Source organism: Garra rufa, chromosome 2 (genome assembly GCF_049309525.1).
Source record: "Garra rufa chromosome 2, GarRuf1.0, whole genome shotgun sequence".
Taxonomy (NCBI): Eukaryota; Metazoa; Chordata; class Actinopteri; order Cypriniformes; family Cyprinidae; genus Garra; species Garra rufa.
In genome coordinates this window covers 25,080,846-25,107,319 of record NC_133362.1, presented here as the reverse complement: position 1 = coordinate 25,107,319, position 26,474 = coordinate 25,080,846, and the positions used below count along the sequence as shown (strand labels likewise).

General features: G+C 37.5%; 1 protein-coding gene across 1 annotated transcript in view; it reads left to right on the top strand.

Moving 5' to 3' along the window:
• LOC141325907 (adenosine kinase-like) overlaps window positions 1–25,376 on the top strand; it is a 103,638-nt gene extending 78,262 nt beyond the window's left edge. Inside the window, exons 6-7 of the mRNA XM_073834632.1 lie at window positions 21,914–22,086; window positions 25,205–25,376. Coding sequence (XP_073690733.1) covers window positions 21,914–22,086; window positions 25,205–25,376 — 345 coding nt within the window. The remainder of the gene's footprint in view (window positions 1–21,913; window positions 22,087–25,204) is intronic.
• Window positions 25,377–26,474: the final 1,098 nt, after the last annotated feature.

The following is a 26,474-nucleotide window of genomic DNA, read 5'->3' as shown; positions in this document are numbered from 1 at the left end:
GTTTCATCAGACAGACTATTTAAAACTAATAGATTTTTTTGTGTGCCCAGTGAATGCTCATGAGAATCATATATTGATTTCTGCGTGCGAGCGCCAGACTCGAGAAGAATTACAGCTACCCAAATTTTAAAGGCTCTGCCAGTCAGCTCAAGTAGTTAAAGTTGGACGGTGAGCGGCTTCGTCATTCCCAGGTGTGCTGGATAATTTCTCCGGCTCCCAAAAGTGTTGAAAAGAGAAAAGAAGCGCGGCGCAGCACAGCCCCGTCGGTGTTTGCGTAGCGCTACCGCTGCGTTGCACTCAACTTGCCAAAGCTAACACAGGCTGGATGTGGAGAGGCAAATTTGCCAGCGTTAACTCGGATAAACGAGCTTTTCATTCAAAGACGACCTTCTCGCTGTAATCTCAGGCAGGGCTGTCAGGGCCTGGCCCCTCTCTTCCTGGAGCTCTCGCTCTGGTTTTTAACAGGAACCCAGGGGTCTGAAAGACAGGGAGAGGGAAGTCAAGTCAAATGAGAGAGAGTCGAGACCTGGAATGATCTGCATCTCAGGTGCCACGGCTCGATAAATCAGTATGGGGCCCCAAGGACGATGGGATAATTGAATTGTTTTGGTATGGTTGTTCTGAAGTGAAATGTGCGTTAAATGTCTCTCTGTCTGTCTGTCTTTCTCTCAACATTTTTTTTTCTTTCTTCTTCTTTTTTTCCCTTTTTCTGGGTGGGGTGGAAAGGCTGAAATCCGATCCAGCAGTTGGCTTCGGGGAAGCTTCTTTTGGCCCGTAACGGCGGGACCTGCGGGAGCCATTATAAAGCAGAATTCACATTTTTGCATTTTCAAATGGATTTAACTGTAGGGCTCAGTCCCCAGCGCTGACCCTGTTAACATTCTGCCTTGTCTGGGAACGCGTATAGCGGGCCAACCTTTACAGGCTCCGTCGCTGCTCTGGAGCGAGAGGTGTTGCGTTTGGCAAGGGAAGAGGGCTTTTGAGAGACTGCTTTATAGGCGCAGAAATACATCTGCCACGGTCCTTAGTGTGTCTATTATTCTATAGTGCATTAATGGTCTGGAGAGGAATCATTTCCTGAGTGTAGTTAACTACATGCTTAGAGAAACCTTACCCAAAGCTGGGGTTTGAGAGGACCTAATGGCCTAGTTCCCAGCCCTGGCTGCTCTCCTCAGGTTCTGTTACAATACAGTTACAGTCTGCCCAGTCAGAATGGCCTTGATTTATCACCTTGATTAAATTTATGGCACACAACGTGGGGTAAAACAACCTATTGCCCTCTGCTCCAAAGTTAGCGTGTGAGACCCTTCCGTGATTTGAACCCTTGCTTAACCCTGATGTCTTCAAGGGAACCACAAACCTTAATTACGGGGTTTGCTACGCTTTTGAGGTTTGCATAGCTATCAGTACAAATTAGCAGAGATAAAATCATGTTTTTAAAGGATTTTGTAGCACATAACTGGGTTTGTCTAAGAAGGTCACAAATCACGGCTCCTTCTCAATCAAGATCTTTCTAACGCCGAGAAGCTATTGTTAGAACTGAAATAAGGGAGCACTGATTACTTTAGTTATCTATGCGCAGAATGTACATTGGTACGCCGCTGCATATATGAATACATTCAGCCTTGAGATGCTAGTTTGTTTAATTAAATTCACGGTTTAATAAAGAATGACCAAGCTTTCCTGTACTGAATGCTGTGTAAGTATGTTTTTATCCATTCCAGCGAGCATTGAACTGACAGTGCGTGGTTGAATGTGGTAAATAAGTGCGTTTTCAAAGAAAGACGGCTATTCAGCTGTTTTATAAATCCAACACCAAGAGCAAAACTACTGTATAGTTTGCTTTCCAAACTGTCGCAGATGGCTTTTGAGTCTAGACAGCTTTTTTAAATTATAATGCAACAAATTTTGCGACGTCCTGCCGTTCGTGTCTGGTGTTAACACGTCGTTTAGAATTGAATTGAGAATGCCTTTTAAATTTAGCTACTGTATTTGAATTACAGCAGCAAAGTAGATTCAGAGTTGCAATTAAAACACAATTTCAATGCAAGGAACTAGGATTGAAATTCAAATAAATTCTTAATAAATAAATATTTTTACTACACAAGCAAAGTTAGGTCGAAAATGATGCATGAATAGATTGATGCGGATTGAAATATCTATGGAAATGATCTATTCTAAATCTACATAGATATTATAGGCTATTTAATATAGAAATAACAAAGACGTAGATATGCACTCCCTCTGTCTACATTAAGAAAACTGTTGAATACAAACAAAAATATAGCTACAAACAACGATTACCGCCATTTAGGCACATATAAAAAAACTTATTGTTTAGCAAGCCTGTAACCACCTAAATCAATAATTAAACAAGCATTTCTGTTAAATCCAGGTAATGTAGGTAATATTGTGTTTTTTAAAGTTTCTGACTGTTACTACGCCAGCTGTGGTCCGATCAACCTAAAACTTTGCATGCTTGTTCAAAATCACCTGTGGCATGTGCTCACCAGGTTTTGTGAAGTTTTCAGTTTTCATTTAGGCTTTATAGGCTTTTGGGTATATTTTCTAAATGACCCTGTTATAGCTTCTCAAAGGGTAATTGTCAATCTTTTTTGATAATTATTGACCTAGAGCAGGGTTCCCCAAATCTTACCCTGGAGGTCCAATGCGCTGCAGAGTTTAGCTCCACCCCTGATCACACTCACCTACCTGTTATTCTCTAATGATCCTGAAGACCTTGATTAGCATGCTCAGGTGTGTTTGATTAGGGTAAGAGCTAAACTCTGCAGGAAAATGGATCTTGAGGTCCAGATTTGGTGATCCCTGACCTAGAGAGTTCAGATAATTGTACTGGACCTTGGTCTAGTTCGCAGAAGTAGGTTTTTTACATCGTCTCAATCATTTAACAAACGGTTTGATTGACAGCAGTCTTTCTAGAGGCAGATTTGTTCAGAATGAGGAGGTCTATCGTGTCTGTAAGTGTGGGAAAAACTGTGCAATATACAATCGTTTGCACCCTGGAAAAATTAGATTTTTTTTTGTGATAATTATTGATATTCACACCCCGGAGAATCTTCCTGCATTGGTTTGGTTCCGATTGGGTGAAAAACCTAGTTCGTAGAAGTAGGTCTTTCTGATATCTGGCAACCGCAAACATGAAAGCTCACACAGTAGAGGCACATACGGCATTCCTCAACAGTGTTGGGCAAAGTTACTTTTAAAAGTAATGCATTACAATATTGAGTCACTCCCTAAAAAAGTAACTAATTGCGTTACTTAGTTATTTTATTAAGAAAAGTAATGCATTACGTTACCTTTGCGTTACTTTTTAAATCTGGGCAGGGCTTCTATTTTATTATTTATTATTTTTAGAAAAAGTATTTTCTATTTTTGCCAAATGTAAAAGCCTTTTTACACCAAAAGCCTCAGTAACTCAGATATTTTCTTGTCGTGAGTTTGTTGAATTACAAATGCAGTACAGCAATAAATAATATACTGGTATATAATAACATAATGATATATACTATTATTATGGCACTAGAGACTGTCCCGTTTAATACCTCCACCATGCTCCAGAGCATCAGGGCCTGCGGTTTGCAAACTCTGCCCATACTGTCACACTTAAAGGGGGCAATCGAGACAGCTTGCTTTATGGTTTGGTAATGGCACCCTTATTTTTCACCAGAGTGGGGCTGTTTTATTTATCAGGCCAGTATTTATGGAGATTAATGAAGAAGAGTTGGGCCAGCTCTGCTGTTGTGGAGTGAGGAATCTGGAGTGCTATCGGTCTCGTAAATCAGACACTCCACGCTCGCTCATGTCTCAAACAGTCATCTCAGCCGCCAGATATGAGTCTTACGGCTCTCCATTAAACTCCCACAGATGTTTCCAGGCCTGGCAGGGGGGGTCGAGCGGGGGGTGAGATTATGTTGCTCACAGCAGAGACATGTAATCGCATACACACAGCTGCTAGTCGTTCCTTAATGTTGTAGCTGCTCAACACTTTATTGTTCCACACTCACATGCTTGCCTCTAAGGATCCTTGCATTTATTATTGTTAAGTATACTACAATATGAAAAAAACTGTTGTAACCTTCTGCCTGTCATTTATTCTAAAGTTGGTTTGATGTTGTATTTATGTATTTTATTTATTTATTTTATTAAATCCCAGATGATGCTTGCCTCTCATCTGTGTTATTGAGAAATTAATAGATTTCTCCTTTTATGTCTCTACCTGTGCAGCACAAAGAAATCCAAGGTCATCTTTTCTCAATTCAGCACTCAGTTAGGCGAGTATCAGTAGTGAGCAAAATAAAAACAGGACTCATATTCATCTTTGCATAAAAGATTGTAATGCGTGCATTTAAAAAGTGCATTCATTAACTGGGGCGTCCAATTTTCTTCGGGCTTGTTTTCATTCTTTGGATAAATTGATAATTTCCTGTCATGTTCTTGTCAGGCTGTGAGGGGTGTAAAACTGGCTTTTGTTGCTTTGCAAACCCTCGCGGCACTGGGGGGTCAAAGGTCACTCGGCAATGCCTCTGATCCCGTCGCTGGGTTTGAATGGAGTGCTGCCTGCAGCTTTTGAAAGGCTCTTTCTTTCTCAGAGGAGGGCGAGGGGGGGGGGTCAATTTGTGCCGATAAAAGAACACAAAGCAGCAGAGCAATGAACAGCCCTGTCAGACAGGGGAGTTTATTAACACGCCATGAATTGCGCTAGAGTGGCTCCTGGTCTTGTGTTTCAGAATCAAGCTGCAGGGCTTGGGAAAGACAAACAGGAGCTCAATGAATCTGTTTGGTGTTCAAGCCCCGAGCCTCTAATACCATCATACACAAACAGTTTTTGAAACCTTTTATGAGAGTTCATTTGCCGTCAGTTAACATCCAGTTTTTGATGTGTAGAGACACGCACACACACACACCACCACCCAGAAAGAGAGTGCACTTGGTCATGTTACTGCATTAATAATTATTAAACATGCATGATTAAACGTTGCATAATGGGGATCACTGGTAATATGTTTTTAATACTACGTATTAGGGTGGGCTGATATCAAGAATGCGTATATCAGTACAAGTATGTGCATAATCAGTATCTTTTTAGTTAATATTCAGGTATTTTATTTGTTGTTTAGTCAGACCAGACTGTTACAAATCAACCTTTTTGGTGTAAGAAATGTTTATATGTACCTATGTAATTGCATTATCAATAGACTTTTTGGTGAGAGTAAATCATGATGTTAATTTTTTTTTATTTAACATAGATTTTATTAAAAGTTTCAGCAAATAGCTGCTTTTTTCCACCTTCCCCCTCAGAATAACATCATTTCAGTCAAGTTGATTCTAAATGCGTTTAAAATATTTTTATAGAATTGTTATAAAATATGTATCTACTACTACTATCACTAATAGTAATAATAATAATAATAGCAGTAATATTATTATTATTATTATTATTATTATTATTATTATTATTATTATTATTAGATGATATAATAATGATAATTACATTAATATATAATAAGTTAATACCTTATTTAAATATGTTTATATATAATAATACTATTATAAGATGGTGGTATAATAATAATAATAATAATAATAATAATAATAATAATTACATATATAATATGTTAACACATTATATAAATACATTTGTAGATATTTAATAGTAGTAGTAGGAGTAATAATAATTACTATTAATATTAGCTCTAATAATAACAACAATAATAATAATTGCAAAATTATATAGTAAGTTTATACATTATAAAATCACATTTGTAGATATTTAATAACCATTATTAGATGAAATAATTATAAATTATTATATATAATCAATAATAATGTGATAATGATATAATAACAATAATAATAATAATTGCATCTATATATGCAAGTTAAATATTATATAAATACATGTGTATAGATATTTAATAATTATTCTTATTGATTATTTTATTATTATTAGATGGTATAATGTAGTAGTAGTAGTAGTAGTAGTAGTAGTAGTAGTAAAAATAATTGATTATATTATTCATTATATAAATATACTTTTAATAATACATATTATTAGATGATATCATATATGATATAACAATATTAATATAATAATAGTAATAATAATTGTATTATATTATATAAGTTAATACATTTTTAAAGTTTTTAACTGTCAATTTTAACCTTTTTACCTGTATTTGTAGATATTTAGTAGTGATAACAATTAGATAATAATAATAATAATAATAATAATAATAATAATAATAATAATAATAATAATAATAATGTTGTTGTTATTATTAGTTGTAGTATTAGTATTATGATTGGATGGTATAAAGTAGTAGTAGTAGTAATAATAATATAATAATAATAATAATAATAATAATAATAACATATATTATTAATACATAATATAAATACATTTGTATTTATTTTGTATATTAATAATATACTATAACAATATTAATATCATACTAATAATTGCAATATATAATAAGTATAATACATTATGTAAATACATTCGTATAGATGTATAATAATAATAATAATAATAAGTATTATTATTATTATTATTATTATTATTATTATTATTATTATAGTATATACCGACATATTTTTTATATATATATATTTTTTTTAATTTGAATAGCAACAGAGGTTTTCACAAAGATGCTGGTTTGCAAATTAAAGTTTTCAATAAATGAGTTAATGACTACTAATGACAAGTTTTAAGCAACTTAATGGACAAATAAAACGCATGAAAGCACAATATTGTGAATATTTCGGTACATCACCTAGCCCTTATGCACATTAGTACACTAGAATGAGGTGAAGATGACTAAACAATGACGCAATTTTCATTTTTGTGCTGAACTATCCCTTTTTAAGACACATACACGTTTCATTCACCTCTCCATCTACCCCTCCCCTGTTTCTCACATCCTCTCTTTCTCACACTCCCCTCCACCCCCCACATCTCTGTTACTAGCACCATGTCCCAGTACGCCACTGATCTTTTCCCTATGGGCGTCTGGCATGTGCTGGAGATCAAAGCAGAGTGTCAACCCAAGGTTCAGGGGCAAAACCAATTCACCTGCAGCTCCGTCTGGGCAGGGGGAAGTTTCTGTCGCTCTCTCACACTCTCTCCCCTTTCTCCCCCCCCCCCCCCCCCCCCCACCCCCACCCCGCAGACAGGATTAGCCTCCCGTGCGTCACGGTCCTGGACCGAGAAGCGCAAAGCACCATTTTACGACCAGATAAACTCCAGCCATAAATTGACCGGTGGGTTTCACAACCTCTCGCTTCATATTAACGAGAGATCGAGAGAGGCAAGTCTCCCACGAACGCCACCCAGACTATGCCCCCGTCGAGAGCGCCAACTCGCAAGACGCCCAATAGAAAGAGGCCATTGTAACGGATCATTGTGCGTCAGCCACGGCAGCACGGGCTTGTTTGTCTTATGAATAATTCAGCAGGCCTCTCCAGCACTAAACAACAGAGGCCTGTATTGTATGTTTAACCAGTTGGGTAGGGAAAACCAGTATGTTTGTCAGATAAACTCTGCACGGCCTTGATGCGCAAGCGTTCTGTTCGGCCGCGTCTGAAAGGTTACTCTGGGAAATGGGCCTCCGTTGGTGCCTCTGATCTGATCTCTCAGCTGATAGCACCAGGTGGTTCCCTACAAGTATGTGGGTGAGAGTCGCATAGAAAAGGAGAGAGTCAGACCGGATGGTGTCATTTACACTGTGCTACCGCAGTGTTCAAAGACACTGGTAAACTAACTCCATTCTCTCTCCCAAGCCCTTGTCCGAAACACGACACCGTACAGTCACACTGGAGGCCGCCGCCCTGGCCAAGAGGGGAAGTGGCGTTCACAGGCTCTCACAGAGACCTGCTCTCTCCTCTCTTTCACACTGGGGCTTTTGGTGAAGGCCTGACTTTGGTTTGTTTGGTTGGTTTGAAAGCCACTGTTTTACTTCACCAGCAAACCGCACTCAAGTCCACTTGAAATTGGTGATTTGGGAAACTGTTGGTGTGGGCTCCAGTACTGTATTCAATTAGTATGAGCACACAATCCAGCTAGAGTGAGCTGCTATTGATTACATATGATTAGCCTATTAATGCATTTTCGGCTGCTGCTGCTTTCCACAAAAACTGGCTTTAGCGAGCAGCTTATTTTCTTAGTTTCTACTGCATTACATTTGCAAATCTGCTGAGTATTAATGGTAAAACCTAAAGTACATAAACAGAGTAAAGCAGTAAAGTTGGCAACTCATGTTTCCTGTACTGTATTATTTAGCTATATAAATGAACTACTGCTACGGTATGGCAGACAAAGTTGCGTTATGCTGCATCACTTTACATTACGTTATACTTTGTAACGCTGCGTCACTTTACGTTACACATTACATGTTAAGCTATGTTATCCTTTTAGTTACACATTGTTACATGTTACGTTATTTACTCACTCAGACCAGACTGTTACAATTCAACATTTTTGGTATAAGAAATGCTTATATGTACCAATGTAATTGCATTATTAATAGATTTTATATTGAGAAAGAACAAATGTCATGAGTAGCATGGGTATATTTGTAGCATTAGCCAACAATACACTGTATGGGTCAACATTTTTTTAGGAAATTTAGGAAATTTAGTCTTGTTTCCAGGGGAAGAAAACAAAATTAAGTGCGTTTTGCTTAAAATAAGAAAAATGATCTGCCAGTGGCAGTTTCTTTTTTCTGTCACAGTTTCTTCAAGTTAAACCAAACTTTTATTTTGACAGGTTGCTCTGAAGACCTTTAAGTTTCTGTTTGTATATTATATGATGATACTTTAAAAAGCTCATGAAGGCCTCTCAAAGCAGTTTTAGAGAATGTGTTTGTGTTCATGAACTCCTATATTGAGGCGATAGAGAGAAAACACTGAGCATCAGGTGCACCTCAGTATGTAGGTAGTAAGCGAAACCGTGAACACGCAAGATTCATACTTAAATGCTACTTTTGCTGCTTAATATTCACAAACACTAGTCCACGTCGCATTTGATTTAAGTATACTGACCTTCTTTTGATTTATTCATCCAAAATTTGGCAAATTCCGCGACATATACAGTAAATTCCATATTTATGACTGGATTCCGCGATTCTGTCCGCGTTTATCGCATCTGGTAAAATTGTAAAGGCTACCAACCACGTTTTTGCAGTTTTGCCTCTGTTTATATTAAACCTATACTGTACTACTATTTGTTACTGTAAATTCAAAGACGGCAAAGTAAAAAAAAAAAAAAAGATAAAAGTAATATAAAAGCAATTACCTGTAAAATTCTTGTTGTTGCTGAAGATTTCTTACAAAGTGGAATAAAAAAATTCAGTTAGAAAACTTTGCTTAGCATGTGCTGAATATGTTTCAGACATTTATTGTGTTACAGTTGCCTGCAGTATTCATTGCTTATCTGGATGTCATGATGACACAATCATAATTCAGTTCAGAACCAGATATTAACGGAGACCTGCAGGGCTAGAGGATGGTGAAACTCTGGTTCTGAACACACAGTCAAACCCAAAATGAAAACAGCCTGCGTTCCTGCACATTACCCAGCAGCTCTGTGCATGTGTCCCTTGATTGTTACGTTAGATTGCTCTAAAACTGCCACTTATTGGGATGGTGTGGGCACTGCAGTCGCACAAGCAGCTTATGTAATGAGACATTTTTTTTCCCTCTCACTATCCCCCTCCATCTCTGTCTGCCTACACTCTGAGAAAATTAGATGGTGCCGAAATGCCTGGGATTACAAGGAAGCGTGGCTGCGTGTTTATGTTGCTCCCCAGGCTGTGGATGGGAAAAGATGAGATCTGTATGTTTGACTTGTCGCCAGATCTGTTGTGTTTGTCTGGAGTATAGGGAGGGATGTGCAAAATTACATATTTTCAAAATCAAATAGTCGTGGGTTGCATGAAATACTAGGCAACTAGTCAGTCTCAAGGAAGCCCTTATGTATCCGTCAATCTATCATCTATCTAGTTTTATCATTCTATCTGTCTTTCTATCATTCTTTTGTCTTATCGGCCTTTCTGTTGTAGGAAAGTCCAATTGATTCTAATGATTCGGTTCATTCTAAACTGTCCATTTCTCATTTAAGATGTTTGAATATTTAATTAATTCTACTGAATTGCTTTGTTCAGACAGTTCTTGTAAATAAACAGATCAAAAATAGGTTAGTTGATGATTCTCATCCCTGCATTTTAGGTCTGTTTTATAATGTAATATTACATTTATCGTTGTTAGCTCAGTTACCGTATATAAATTAGAGTGTGTTTTTAGTTTTCCCTTTTGTTGGATTTAGTGTATATGTCTAAAATTGTAGCTTTATTCCAGGAAACTATGGCCCAATTAAATTATACATAATATAAAAATGTTATGTAAAAATGTAGAACGTTTGAGTCATTTCAGTGAATTGCTTCTTCCAAAATGGTTCTATTTTAGTATTACTGGAAAAGATTAATTCTAATACGTTTATTCTAAACTTTTCTCTCATATGAAATGTTAGACTTTCAGTTTATTCTAAACAGTTTGTTCAGGGAGTTCTTGTAAATCTAAAAAAAAAAAAATCATCATTTTGTTTTTATGTATTTATTGTAAATGCCATCCAAGATGTTCATGTCTTTCTTTCTTCAGGAAAAAAAGTCGTCAAGGGTTTTGGGGAAAACATGCCAAGAGTTTTCTCCATATGTGACCCTGGACCACAAAACCAGTCCTAAGTAGCACTGGTATATTTGTAGCAATACGCAAATATACATATGGTCAAAAATCTTTAATTATTTTTATGCCAAAATTCTTTAGGATATTAATTAAAGACCATGTTCCATGAAGATATTTTGTAAATTTCCTACCGTAAATATATCAAAACTTAATTTTTGATTTAGTAATATGCATTGCTAAGAACATTTGAACAACTTTAAAGGCGATTTTCTCAATATTTAGATTATTTTGCAGCCTTAAAAACCAGATTTTCACATTTTTGTATTCCAAACAAATATTGCCTTACCATAACAAATCCAATATCAATGGGAAGCTTATTTATTTTATCATAAAAAAATTGACCCTTATGACTGGTTTTGTGGTCAAGGGTCACAAATAATGGACTTCAATGGACTTCAACACTATATGGAGAAAAGCCCTGGAATGTTTTCCTCAAAAACCTTAAAGGGTTAGTTCACCCAAAAATGAAAATTTGATGTTTATCTGCTTACCCCCAGGGCATCCAAGATGTAGTTGACTTCATTTCTTCAGTAGAACACAAACAAAGATTTTTTAACTCAAACCGTTGCAGTCTGTCACTCATATAAAGGCAGTCAATGGGATGGCTTTGAGAGTCAAAAAAAACATACACAGACTAAACCAAATAAACCCTGCGGCTCGTGATGATACATTGAGGTCTTAACACATGAAACAATCAGCCTGTGCAAGAAGCTGAACAGTATTTATATTATTTTTTACCTCTAATCCACCGCAATGTCCTACTGTCCTGAGCAGGTTCACAACAGCCGGTGCATGACACATCAATGTGCTCTGGCATAGTAGAGGTATACGCGGAAGCGATCTGTTGCGCGTATGCGTCACTCATTGTTTACACAGAGAGATTGTAGGTTGCGACGGCTACTCAAAATGGTAATTACTTGCGCTTATCATGATTGTTGAAACCAATTAAAAACTATAAGATTACATTTGCTTGCACAAACTCATCCAGGAGTGTTGACTTTTCGCTGACTCTCAACTTTTAAGCCTGATCGACTAAAGTTAAGGTTACTTGCTCTTCATCACGGGCCGGCTGTTGTGAACACGCTCAGGAAAAATTATGTAAATACTGTTCTGTTTCTTGCACAGACCAATTGTTTGGTGTCTTAAGACCTCAATGTATCGCCACGAGCCGCATGGTTTAATTTGTTTTTGTCTGTGTATGTTTTTTTGACTCTCAAAGCCATGGGTCCCATTGACTGCCATTATATGACTGAAAGACTGCAACAGTTTGAGTTAAAAAACTTTGTGTTCTACTGGAGAAACAAAGTCACTTACATTTTGGATGCCCTGTGGGTAAGCAGATAAACATCAAACTTTCATGTTTGGGTGAACTATCCCTTTAATTACTTTTCAAAAACATGAACATCTTGGATGACAAATTATCAGAAAAAAATTAATTTGGAAGGGAACTATTCCTTTAAAGAAGTTTCCCGAAACCGGTTTATACCAGCTGTGTTGCTGTCTTTTTTCAGCTAGACAGTAAAAAAGAGAAAAGGCCCAGATAGACTAGTCAATCTCACTAATCGACTAGTCGGTTCTTGAATGACTCAACCAGCATGACCTATTCCTAGTCTGGACAGAGCGATGAAGACTCCTGACAGGCCCGCACGCATCTGATCATCCCTCGCCGAGTCGCCGGCTGTCTTCCTCCTCCGGCCCTGTCGCTATGGTGAGGATGTCACATGGAAACAGCCCAGCGGTGGGAGGTGTGAAAGAGAATGTCACAGACAGCAGTCCAAATATGACACTATTGGCAGGGGGCACGCGGGGGAAATGGCACACAACACCTCACTAAGCCACCTGAGTGTGAAATAAAGCAGATAAGAGAAACTGACCAGATGTTTCGCTCCGCGGGGGGACGCGAGAGTAAACGGCGGATAGAAGCGGCGAAGTCCTGAGCTTGTTAGCCTATTGAGAGAGCCGAGACTTGAGTCCTATAGCGATGATTGATTTAATAGAAGCAGACAGCGCTCATCATTGTCAATCACAGTGATGGGTCGCTCTCTCTTCCTCTCCTGTGTCGTTCGGTCTCTCGGCCTTTCTTATTTTTTTAATTCGCTTGCTGCTTCTCTCTTTCTCCCTCCTGAGCTTTGGTGCCAGGCTGGGCAGGCTCTGATGGGCAGACGGCGAGTTGTCTTCATTATAATGCCTTTATTTATTCATGTGTCTGCGGCCAGTGACAGCCGTGCCTGTGCACAGCTCTCCTGTCTGTCTGCGTCCTTAGAGATATGACTCATTTTCATTTCTCCCTCTCTTTCTGCTCACATCATTCTCTCTTCTGTCAAGTGCTGCTTTCAGTTAGCTTCAAAACTGACACGCGGACGCACAACATGCATCAGTCACATCCAGCGGCCTACGTCAGCGCACAGAGGGTGCGCGTCAACGTTCGGTGGAAGAATCGCTCGACGCGGGCGGCTCGTGTGGGCCAGATTGCTTCATGACCACTTTTGGGAGGCCGGCGCTGGCTGTCTATTCCGGTCGGTTCTATAAATAGCCGTGCTGCGGTTTTTGTCAGTTTGATAAGCTTGTAATTGGAGTTGCATCCATCAGGTTACAGAGGGCTTTTAATCCTGAGACGTGTTGGCTGGGTTCTGGAGCTGGTTCTGGCTGGGTTTCAGGTTAAAGAGCATTCACCGCCATTGTTTAAGCTTGGGTTCACTGAGCTAAACGCTATTAGATTATTACAGTGTGTCAAAAGCAAATTAATCTAATTTTGCCTTTCCGTAGCTCTGCCAAACAGTCAACCCTAATCAGGCATTGTGTTCAAACCTCCTTTTTAAGCCCCTGGCATGAGGTACGTCGGGTTTTTCTAAAGGATTATAGTTCAAAATTAGGTTATGTCACTCTTTCACCTGAATTAGTGCAGTTTGGTGGGATTTTTACAGCTCTGCTGTAAGTTGGTAGTCGGCCTCTTTGTGGTGTAGATCAAAAGCCGAGACGTGATTATGAAACGGATCGCTTCGCTCTAGGCTCTTAAGGTTTTTTTTCCCCGTGTGCTTTGATACGTCACAACCTGGTGGGTTTCTGTTATGGAGTCCAGTGTTCGTCAGCGCTGCGCTAGGGGCCTTCAGCGGACACTCTGATTGTCCTCTGGCAAATGAGGGAAAACTGCAGCAAGCATGTGACAGAGAGAAGTGGCAGCTGGTGGATGCTGGGATAAGTGCTGGGTCACCTCCCTGAGCAAAAGCCCTCTCACATCTGTAACAATTAATGCTTGAGACATTTAAAGGAATATCAAAGTATGGCTCATAATTAGAAATGGAAATTCGAAAAGTAAAAGCCCTTTCACGCAAAAAATGTTATTGAATTGGATCATTGAAGGCCAGCAGCATAGACATAAATGGGAGTAAATACACAAAGGATATTTGTGTTATTTGACATTTACTGTAACTATTGCATGTTTGTGTCATATTCAGGGCTCCAGACAACAAAAAATCAAGTAAGGAACAAACTTAGGCCCCAAAGTATTTTTTTAGATGCCACAGAATAAACATGTTTTATTTATTTATTTTTTAACACTTTAACATTTCAGTCATACTGTTACGTTTATGGCTCATCTTTTCTTGACTTTATCAGCATTTTAATCCATCTTGTAGATGTTCTGAAAACTAAGATTTAATTAAAGTGGGAACTAAACATCTTTTCTAACTTAAACTATATACAGTCACAAAGAATTGTTTAGTACACAGAATCTTTGCTAATATCATGGACCATAAGCATCACTTGGCCACTGAGTGTAGTTTGGGTTCCTTCTCAATACATGCTATAAATATTGTCATATGTCTTTCACACATCCTGTCGGTTTTCTTTTTTAGTAAATGAAGATAGGAGATGTTGAACTTTATCTATTGCTCCTTGCTTTCTTTCTTATCATGTTTTACTTAACAGGTTAAGTAATTCTGCTGAATTCTTCTCTTTATAGTTATTTTTCTAACTGATGAGCTTGGGGACGCCAAATGGTTACTCTAAGATAAATGTATTACGTGACAATGTTTATAAGCTTTACACAGTTTCTGCAGTGTGAAACACTGAATGAGCAATTACATGAGACATTTCAGTAAGTTCTACTGTATCTTATAAAATAGCCTACGTTTTGATGTTCGTTCATGTTCATTTTGTACTATAATAGTAAAGAGAAAAATATAATAGGCTCACTTGCCGCTTAAACTGAGACGCTAAACTAAAGCGATCGTCAATGCCACATTTAAGAGCGGCAAAACCATATTTATATTTTGATTTTCATTATGAATTTGGCTTAATTCTAAAGCTGATACTTTATTAAAAGATAACAAAGCACAAAGCTTTTTGTGATTACTGGACAGCAAGTGCGCCACAAATAAAAAGTTCACGCATTAACAGAACACCGCATATAGACTAAGATCTTGATTACAAGAAGCCATAGTATTGATTATAAGCAAAAATTGTTAACAGTATTGCCAGTATCCACACAGACATCTTTACCTGTTGTAGGTTGTTAAATTTTTTTGTGCATTAAATAGACACTGTTTTTGTGCACTTATACTTTGTACGTCTCCATCATTTCGATCTCTCTCGTGCTGAACAACTGGAGCCTATAGCAGGTGTGCATTTAATTATAATATGTGAACATAACAAAAGATGTGATTGCAAAATCAGAAAAAAGGCAAATTTCTAACTCATAACATGTACATTTATATAGTTGCCAGTGGCAACCTCAGCAAAAACCTGCAATAACTCGCAAATTAATATTTTTGCTCACAAATGTGACCGTTTTAGTCACAGTCTGGAGCCCTGGTCATATTCTGAGTTTGCATTTCACAGTTTTTATTAATTTTTTGGAACACTGAATCGGTTTTTGTGGAGGTGAGAAGAGTCTACAGCTACAGTAACCATGTTTATACAATTTTGCCTTTGCACTTACTCCTAATTTCTGTCAACATAGGGGCAGGAGAGCTCTCAGTCAATAAATGGGAAAGCAATGTAACTGGCGTTACTTATTTGAAAAATTAACTATATATTTTCTTGTAAATTAAAGAGTAATGCATTACCACCAAGCTGCATGGACAATAATATATGGGACAATTTTTGTTTACTACAGTATGGCATGTGTGCATGTACTGATTTCTGTTTTATTCCTGTAATGACCTAATCTGGCTCTACCTGCTGTGCTGTAGTCTTAATGGTAAAAGAAAAAAGTCTTGCGATCTGCAAATTTTGAGAGAACATCAGCATTTTACATAATTTATGTTTTTGTTTGCATGTTTCTCTTCGCTTCCCCAAACAAGCCTAATATATGCATGCGTAGAGTACAGCATGAGTGCGTGAGAGTCTTCGCTTACGTGATCATGCGCAGCCACATTATGTCAGAGCCGGGCTGTGTGCTCTGGGCCGGGGGGCTCAGCGCAGCGGGAGACACTGCTGTTTAATTTCAGCACTTCATCCCCCTCCGTAATGAAGCTTCCCTCACGCACATTTGCTCACACCCTGCCAGTGCTGCTAGCGGGTAATTGGGATGTGACTGAGCATGAATATCCCTTACGCCTGCCGCAGACCGACCTCCCCACGACCCTGCAGATAGCTCTTTGTCTTAATGGACATATCATCTTTTATTTAGATCTCCATTTGAAAGTAATTGTCAGCAGGAGGGGGTTATTGCAGTAGATGGAGACGAATAGACTGGTGTTTCACAGCAGACCTCTTTGATTGGCTGCAGTTTTTGGCTGCCTTTGATTATGAGAGTCGGAACAAAGGTGTGCGCTGTGCCAAGCTGTTTTTGGAGGCTTATTAGAAGCACCGCCCCGACCCCATCCTTCCTAATCAGCTGCCGTTGGAGCTCTGCTGTCTCTAAAATGATCAAAGATGCACACATGTATCTTTTGAATTACAATACTGACACATATGTTAAAATATGAGTTTCACAATTTACATAATTTTTTTTATTTTTATTTTTTTATCAAAAGTTTGCCATCAAGTAACTGCACCTGGTAAGTAACGCACACCAGGTGCAGTTAAAATGCAATGCAGCATGACATATGGGAGTGTTGTTGTCTGTGCTGTAAGTGTTGGGTCTGTACACAACAGCAGGAGGAATCATGGGAGATGACCTTAGGAAATCTTAGATTCAGCAGGGATGATCATAGATAGTCAAGCATTTGCTTATTAAGTTATAAAGATTAATATATTTCCACCATCAGAGGTGGATGCTTTTTGAGTGTTTTTTTTTTTTTTTTTTTTTTTTTTTCTTCAGCGACTTTACTTTTTAAAGACCAGCTCAAAAAGACTAAGAAGGTGCATTCAGAAAGTATTCACCACACTTGGACATCCATGTTTGTTGTTTTTAAGACTTTCGTCTGTCTTCAGAACACAAATTAAGATATTAAGAACTTTCTGACCCTGCATAGACAGCAATGCAACTTTAACAACACGTTTAAGGCCCAGACAAGTAGTAAGGAGATTGGAAAAATAGAAAAATCTTTGGTTCAGTTTGTGTTGTGAAGACAAAGAAAGTTCTTACGGGTTTGGAGTAACATGAGGGTGACAGTATTGACAGAATTTTTATTTTTAGATGAACTGTCCCTTTAAAGAGAGAGCTCACCTCAAAGTAAAGCATGAATTGTTATTTTTAAATAAATACATTTCATTAAAAATCTAATACATGATATATAATTATATATCGCCTATAGGTCCAGAAGTCATAATTTACTTTTCCTTATGTAATTTCAAACCCATTAGACTTTGATTTCTGTTCAGAAGACTTTACTCCACTTGCTTCATACAGATTATGTTTACAGTGTCTTTATGAACTTTTTAAAAAGTTTTGGGTGAATCAATGGAATGGTTTCAATGGAGGTATCAAAATTTATGTTTTGAAGATGAATGACAGTCTTGTGGGTTTGGATTGTCGCGTGAGTATTTGACAATTTTCATTTATTTGGCTTTGATCCAAAATAATTACAAGTACACTACTAGTCTTTTAACAGTAAGATTTTTAATGTGTTTTTTTTTTTTTTGAAGACATTTCTTCTGCTCACCAAGCCTACATTTATTTGATCCAAAATACAGCAAATGCAGTAATATTGTGAAATATTTTGACTATTTAAAATAACCTGTTTCTATTTGAAAATATTTAAAATGTAATTTATTCCTGTGATTTCAAAGCTGAATTTTTAGCATCATTACTCCAGTCACATGATCCTAATTTTAATATTCTGATTTGCTGTTCAAGAAACATTTATTATTATTATTATTATTATTATTATTATTATTATTATTATTATTATTATTATCAATATTTAGTTTTGTACAGTATAGAAAGATCCAAAGAACAGCATTCATCTAAAATAAAAAGCTTTTGCAACATTATACACAATACCAATTCAAAAATTTTAGAAATCAATACTTTTATTTAGCAAGGATGCTTTAAATCAGAGGTTCTCAACTCTGGCCCTCGAGGTCCACTTTCCTGCAGAGTTTACCTCCAACCTTGATCAAACTCACCTGCCTGTAACTTTCTAGTAATGATGAAGAGCTTGATTAGCTTAGTCCAGGTGTGTTTGATTAGGGTTGGAGCTAAACTCTGCAGGAAAAAAGTTGAGAACTCCTGCTTTAAATTGATCATGATAAAGACTTACAATGTTACAAAATATTTATATTTTAGATGAATGCTGTTCTTCTGAACTTTTTATTCATCAAATAAACCTGAAAAAAATCTACTCGGCTGTTTTATTTTTGGCAGCAACTCAGAATATATGAATGATTTCTGAAGGATGTGAGTAGAGTAATGATGCAAAAAAATTCCGCTTTGAAATCAGGGGAATAAATTGTATTTTAAAATATATTCAAATAGAAAGCAGTTATTTTAAATAGTAAAAATATTTCAAAGTTTTTGCTGTACTTCTGATCAAATAAATGCAGGCTTGGTGAGCAGAAGAGACTTCTTAAAAAAAAAAATCTAAATCTTACTGTTCAAAAACTTTTGACTGGTAGTGTATGAATCCAAAATAACTGATTTTTGCAATATTCAGCTGTTTTAAACTATCACTAGTGCGACCACTTCATTTTAGAAGTCACATTAATAGTTAAATGGAGATAACTTGTGTGCAGTCAAGGGCTTTTAATTGATTTTAGTATAAATACACCATCTGGAAGGTTCAATTTGGCAAGTCAATATTGTGGCAGAACTTAAACCGTGAACATGAAAACTCCAAACAACTCACAAAGAAGTAATTAAAAGGCACAAAGCAGAAGATAGATACAAGAAGATTTCCAAGTCATTGAATATCCCTTAGAGTTCATTTAAATCTTTAATTAAGAAATGGGGAAGAGTATAGCACAGCTGAGAAAACTTTTGATTGACGGGAAATAGTAAAGTAAATTAAATGGTTATTAAAACGAGCTGTGAAAGTGATTTCACATTGGCTTTAGAGAACCTGATGTGCCCTCTGCATGATTAGCCTCATCAGCAGCTTTAGGATGTTTGTCTTTTTAGTCCAACATTGAACAGACAGTACAGAAGTACTTCCACACTGTAAACAGAGGTGTATTGCTTCACAGACAGACGCGATTATTTGGTTGAAGTGATTAATTTCTCATGTATACAGGTCATCTCTCAGGCAGAGTATCTCATTCACAAGGGGCCCCATCAACAGACATTGCAAGGTTGCAATAAAAGCAGCAAACGTAGCATCGTGTACTCTAATAAATCTTCAGAGGTTAAACCCCACAGCACTAAAAACCTAGAAAGACCTTTTCATCATCCCCATAAAAGTGGCAATGTCACAGTGTTTGTGGTAAGCCACCGACCAGGGTGCTGGAATTAGTGCACCCCTGTAATCTAGTTTAACGCAGCCTACCGACAGACATCCTGTATCTCATTTTATCGTCCCATCAGTTTTTGTTAAAGTTTCACTCCATCAGAGCGGATCACTTTATATTTAGAAGCTTTTATAAGAACAGAACTCATGCAATATCAGTAGCGCCAGCCAAAAAATATGACAAGGTCTACAAATATGTGGAGATGGATATTATATTGGCAGTCATGTTGGTATTGGCTGATAATATAAAAATTTGTCTTTTTATGGTTGTCTATTGGTATAATATGATTATATATTTAGGCTAATAAATAATAGTCAGATTTAAATTAATAAATTAAATACATTTATTTATAATAAAAACATTTTAAAAGATAAATGTTTTAATTTAATTTTTTAAAAATCTCAATTCTTTTTTCCCTCTGAATTGCGAGTTGACATCTTGCAATTCTGACACTTTTTTTCTCAGAATTGATTGATACAAACTAGCAATTCTGAGAAATAAAGTCAGAATTGTGACTCAATTGCAAGTTTACATCTCGCAATTCTGACTTTTTTTCTCCGAATTATACTATACAAACTCGCAGTTCTGACTTTTTCCTAAGAATTGCGATAATAAATTAATGTCAAGCCTCACAGACAGTTTAAAAAAAAAAAAAAAAACGTTTAGAAAATTATTTATTCCATTGGTGTATAGGTCTATACTGTATTTTTCAAATAATTGTTGGGTAAAAAAATATTTTCCTAAACAGTCATTTTAGACACTTCCAAAACTGGTGCAACAGAGATGGAAATGCTATTTTTAAATACATGAATTATGCTTTCAAGGTTGTATCAGCGATTTCTAGCCTAAAACATAAAGTGTCAATTTCAGCTTACCTTTCTTCACGATCCGCTCGCTGCCTGCCCCATAAATTGTCTGTGAAAAAACCGCGTCTCTCTGGTCAGCCTAGGGTCCGAGATATGCCAAAAAAACAATCGGCACTACCAACCTTTCCACACAAAAACAAACAGTGTTCCAACCAATCAGCGTCAGGGGTTTGGTGTTGTGGACTTTCGCTCCGCCTCCCTCACGTCCCAGCACCAGTAGGAAAGTCCACAACACCAAACCCCTGACGCTGATTGGTTGGAACACTGTTTGGTTATCTGTGGTGTGTTGATAGCGCCGATTGTTTTTTTGGCATATCTCGGACCCTAGGCTGACCAGAGAGACGCGGTTTTTTCACAGACAATTTATGGGGCAGGCAGCGAGCGGATCGTGAAGAAAGGTAAGCTGAAATTGACACTTTATGTTTTAGGCTAGAAATCACTGATACAACCTTTCATCTTTGTTGCCACAGTTTTGAAAGTGCCTTTTTCTGTTCTAAAGAAGGGGGTGTTCCAATACTTTTGTCAATATAGTGTATGTACAAGTCATTGGTGTTTAAGTGTTTGGCTCAAGGTTGCACTTAAAGTCACACCAGAGGTGTTCAGCTGGGATAAGGACATTGATTCAGTCAGTGTGGAAGAACTTGACTGTTCTGCATAAAGCAATCACTTCTTTATGAACCTTGCCTTATACATAAAGGGGTTGTCATGTTAGAATAGAAAGGGTCCTGTCCATACTGTTGCTATAAAATAAGAAGCGCACAATCCCTAGAATATCATTACATGCCTAAACATTAAGATGTGTACTCATGGAAATTATTAAAGTAGTCAAACCTTTTCATTAGGAAGAAGTATCCCAATACTTTTGGCACTATAGTATAAATACAATTTTTATTTTAAATGTATAATATTTTGGTGGGCATGGCGTAAGACGCTACAAAATATTTGGAGATGGCTAAAGACTTCTAAAACTGTAAATATAGAAAGAAGTCTTTTGCCATCTCTACGTTTTATTAAGCGTCATGCCATGAGTACCAAAATATTATAAATATTTTAAGGTTGAAAGTTTTCATTATTGCTGTAACTTTCCTAACAAATGCTATATTGAAATGCTTAAAGAATGACTCTCTTATTGTTCCTTGACTTTAGCATTTTTTTTAACCCTGAATCTGAGAAAATGTATTTGTTTCTTTTCCTTATCAGTTTGCTATTACTTCCTGTTTTCACTAGTTATTCTCTCGCAGAGTTGCACGCACAGGGCCTCAACCACAGTCCGTTTTGCCTTTCCAGGAATTGTCAATATATAGACAACTTCCTAGATCCTGGATATGTGATTTCCGTGCTTTTTTTTTTGTTAACTGTCAGATATGGACGCTGTGTTTATGTGTTGGAATAATCGTGTTTCCTCTGCTCTCTTTCCTTTGGCTCCCCCCACCTGCTCGATCCGTCCTTCCTCTCAGTGGATGATCCAGGAGCCGCACAAAGTGGCCACCTTCTTCGGCTGCATTGGGAAGGATAAGTTTGGGAAGATCCTTAAGGAGAAGGCAGAGGAGGCCCACGTGGACGCCCACTACTACGAGCAGAGCGAAGAGCCCACGGGGACCTGCGCTGCCTGCATCACTGGCGACAACAGGTCAGCCACCCCTTTCCTCTAGGGAGGGCCCTTATCGCTTCCTCAGGATAGCACCCCCCCTGCACACACACAGTGCACATTCACACACCCCACCTCACTATGCATTGGGACTCGCTGTTCCCTCGCCGGCTGTTCTGCTCTTTTCCGCCAGAGCTCTTGATTTATTTATTTGCCGGGGTTAGATCAGCACAGAGGTATTTTGATACACCGCATGACTTGGCCCTGAAGGGTGCTAGATTCCATGACTGAGCAGATATGTGAAACTGCTTGGGCCGAATTACGTGCTACCTACACATTTGAACGGAGCAGATTGATGTGTTTATTTAAGTGTCACTTACTATTTCTCTGCTTGAGAAGAAAATACGATAGTAAGCATGCAAGCCTATCGACTAATCTGTAATCGTATCAACTCTGAGGATTTGTTCAAATGAACAGCAGGGTTAAACTCCTGATGGACTGCTGACACATTTTTGGAGCTTGCCCAGATAATCTTAAAGGAAAAACATTAGTTCAGACAAAATCCGGTACAAGGATTGGGAATTAGTTTAATGATTCTGAATTTCTGTCAAAGTTGTTCCTTACTAATTTCATTAATGATTCTTTTAGCACTTTGTAAAAGATATTTAGTAAAATGATTCAAATTTTACCAGAACAGATGTAATAAATAAAAAATAATTATAATTATCTTTTTTTTCCACTTCAGTAGCACTTTTTGCAATTTTATCGTATAAATAGAATAAATAGTTTAATTTTTGTGGTTCCTTACTAATTTCATTAATGATTCTTTTAGCACTTTGTGAGAAATATTTAGTAAAGAATAAAAAAACTCAATTTTAACAGAACCAGTGTAACTGGTGTTTCTGCCACTTAATACATTTTTTTCCACAGTTCTTTTTTCTTGCAATTGCAAGTTTACATCTCGTAATTCTGCCTTTTTTTTAATCAGAATTGCATGATACAAACTCACAATTTGGACTTTTTTCTCAGAATTGCACATTTTTATCTCACAATTCTGACTTTTCTCTCAATTGTGAGTTTACATCTTGCAATTCTGACCCTTTTTGCAAAAAGTTTTTTTGGCAGAAAAGTTTATATCTCACAATGCAATTTTATTAGAATTTTCTCAGATAAAAACTCAGTTCTGACTCTTCTCATAATTGTGTTTCTATCTCGCAATTTTGACTTTTTTTCTCACAATTGTGAGTTATAAAGTCAGAATTGTAAAATATAAACTTGCAAATTCTGAGAACAGTTTTTTCCCCTTAAAATTGGACTTATAACTCGCAAATGCAAGTTTATATCTTTTTAATTCTGAGGAAAATATATAATATATAATATAATAATGTAATAAATATTAGATATAAACTTAAAATTGTGAGGAAAAAAGTCAGAATTGCGGGTTTATATCTTGTAATTGTGAGAAAAAATTCAAAATTTTTTCAGTGGCAGCAACAGGCTTTCATATGTAACCTATCTGAAACTTTATCGTATAAATATAATTAATTTTCATTATTTTTTATTTATTAATTAAATAGTATTAATTAGTATTAATATTAATTAGGCCGGGGGCAGCCGTGGCCTAATGGTTAGAGAGTTGGACTTGTAACCCAAAGGTTGCGGCTTCGAGTCTCAGGTCCGGCAGGGATTGTAGGTGGGGGGAGTGAATTACCAGCGCTCTCTCCACCCTCAATGCCACGACTGAGGTGAGTCCCTTGAGCAAGGCACCAAACCCCCAACTGCTCCCCGGGCGCCGCAGCAATGGCTGCCCACTGCTCTGGGTGTGTGTTCACTGTGTGTGTGTTCACTACTGTGTGTGTGCACTTGGATGGGTTAAATGCAGAGCACAAATTCCTAGTATGGCTCATCATACTTGGCCTCACGTCACCTCCTTTCCTTTCCTTACTTAAATATACTTGTATGTAATATATAGAAGTATTTTTAATTCATTTTTACATTTATTTTATTTCGGGTTTATTTGACAGGGACATTGCACATCAATAATAAATAAATGTACAATGTGCCAGAATTAGCCAGAAGGGTTTTTATGTTTTTTTTTTTATATTTTATATTTTATGTAGATATATATTGACATGACAAATATATATATATATAAAGAGAGAGAGACATGACAAAATTAATATATTTTAGTTTGTTGAGTCTTGTAATTCATTCATATTTTGATACCCTAGATAGAACTGTCTTATGAGAGTCAATTAGTTTAAGATTCTGACTGTATATTTTGTGCTGTCGAATCACAATGGTGCTGCACAGTAGTAGTGCAAGAAACCATATTTTGGAGCTTGACAAACGTGGTCACTATAACCTGTTTTTATGTGCTTAGGGGTTCTTCAAAGATATATTTGGGGTTCACCGACAAACATACACCCTTTAATTATAACACAATTTTCATTTCTGGCAGGAGTATTCCTTTAATGAAAAAAAAAAATGCATGCATCTGCAGGGGCACCGGTGTCAGTGACATCAGTTGAATAATAGATGCTCCTCCGAGGCAGTTGTGATCGTTCAGGTGGTGATCTGCATTTGTTTTGCATGTTGTCAGCCATGCTATTGCCTTTTAATCAGAGCTGCTGACAAAACTATTGTGTAAGTGTGTGTGTGTACATGAACAACTGCTCACAGGTGTGTCCTCTCTGAGCCAAGCTGCCAAATCAGAGGCACTACCCTGGTCACTTATATTGTGGTTTCATAGATTTGCTGTACAGAATTGATGTTGAGAGAGTGTTTAAGAAAGCAAATACTAACAGATAGCGTTCTCCGGGTATTAAAAACCACCTTGGAGTACACATACTTATAGTCAGGTAATATACGTTTAAAAGGTCCCATGTAACCAGTGAAGGTATGAAAGTGGAGAAGGAGATTTATGAGGGCTGGTCTCTTTGTTTAGACTGTCATAGAGTTAGTGTGAGCGGGCTATGCATTAGAGACAGTTTGAAAGAGCAGCGGCTTGTAGAGCTGTCAGCCTTGGCCTTATGAGACTCTTCTCATTAGCACCTCACCTGTCAAAGCAGACCCTTTCATTACAGGAGACTCGCAGACCTGCAGCTCAAGGCCTGAAAGCGGTTTGATCAATATCTTCCTCGATACTTTCTCCCTCCAGCTATGCAGCGCACCTGTACGCAGCCGCCGATGAGACAGGCCAGATGAGAAACGGTGTTAAAAGGCCACCGATTTCAGAGCAGTTTGAGGGGGGAGGGAGAGGTCACGGGTCTACAGCCTGCAGCGAGAGGTCTGCCCTTCCTCTTTGCGCCGCCTCTCACTGTGATGCGTAATGATAGCGTGGAGAAGAGTCCGACACAATCTGCCTGGTCAGATCAGCGTGACTCTGCTGCTCGAATTGCTTATTATGCCTTAATGGATTTGATTTTGATTAACATGATGACATCAAGCCAGAGGGTGTCAGATCGGCATCTTGCATGTTCTTCTGTGAAAATTACAATCAGATGCTTTTTTTTCTCAAGGAGGCTTGCTGTTTTATTAGTTGGATAGACATAGTAGAGATGCACAGAATATCGGTACCACATTGGTTATTGGCTTAAGTTTTTTTTTCCATAACTGTGATTAATTGCACTTTTTTTTTTTTTTTAAAGCATACGGATATAGCTATATTGCATGGCTATAAGTGTGATATTGTGTTTATACAACAGTTTGATCACACAAGTGTGTAAATACAAAAGAAACAGCAGAGTGTCTTTAAAAAACTCTTTTTTTGTGCAGAACTACTTCCTTCCACCATGGATTCAAATCTCAGTTTTACAGTTTAATAGCTGAGCCCAAGTCTCCGTTTTTATTTTGAAAATGTCACTTTAGAACTAACGAAGGAACGTTTAGTCGCTTTATTGAAGGCTTATTGTAATACTGTGTTAAAAGCTCAATGTATTAGATTGTTTTGAGAAAAATATGGACCGAGCAAGTGTGATTGCCTGCATCTGATACAGTATTCATTCTTCAGCTCAATCTCATATACACAAAACATTAATTTGAATGTCCACTGAGAAAAGAGATATCTTTGTCGCACTATCCTTTTATATGTTATGGGTGATTTCCAAAGACAGCGGTGCTCAGTGCATTTGTTGGCTGCGTCTTGCAAGGCATTGGTGAAAGTAAAAATAACTTTCTGTTTCAGGGTGCTTTTACGCCTGGCCTGTTGTTTTGGAACCTGGTTCGTTTGGGCATATGTGAACGCGGCAATCACGTTTGAATCAGCGGCAAAACAATCGGTCCAAGATCGACTCAACAAGGTGGTCTTGGCTCGATTGGAGCAGTTCAGTTGTAGTGAAGAGCAGTAGCTTTGTTGTTTTGCTTAAAATGAACCGTCGATTGTTGCAGAAAAACTTTTCAAAATGCAGAAGTTTACAAGGTATTTAGTG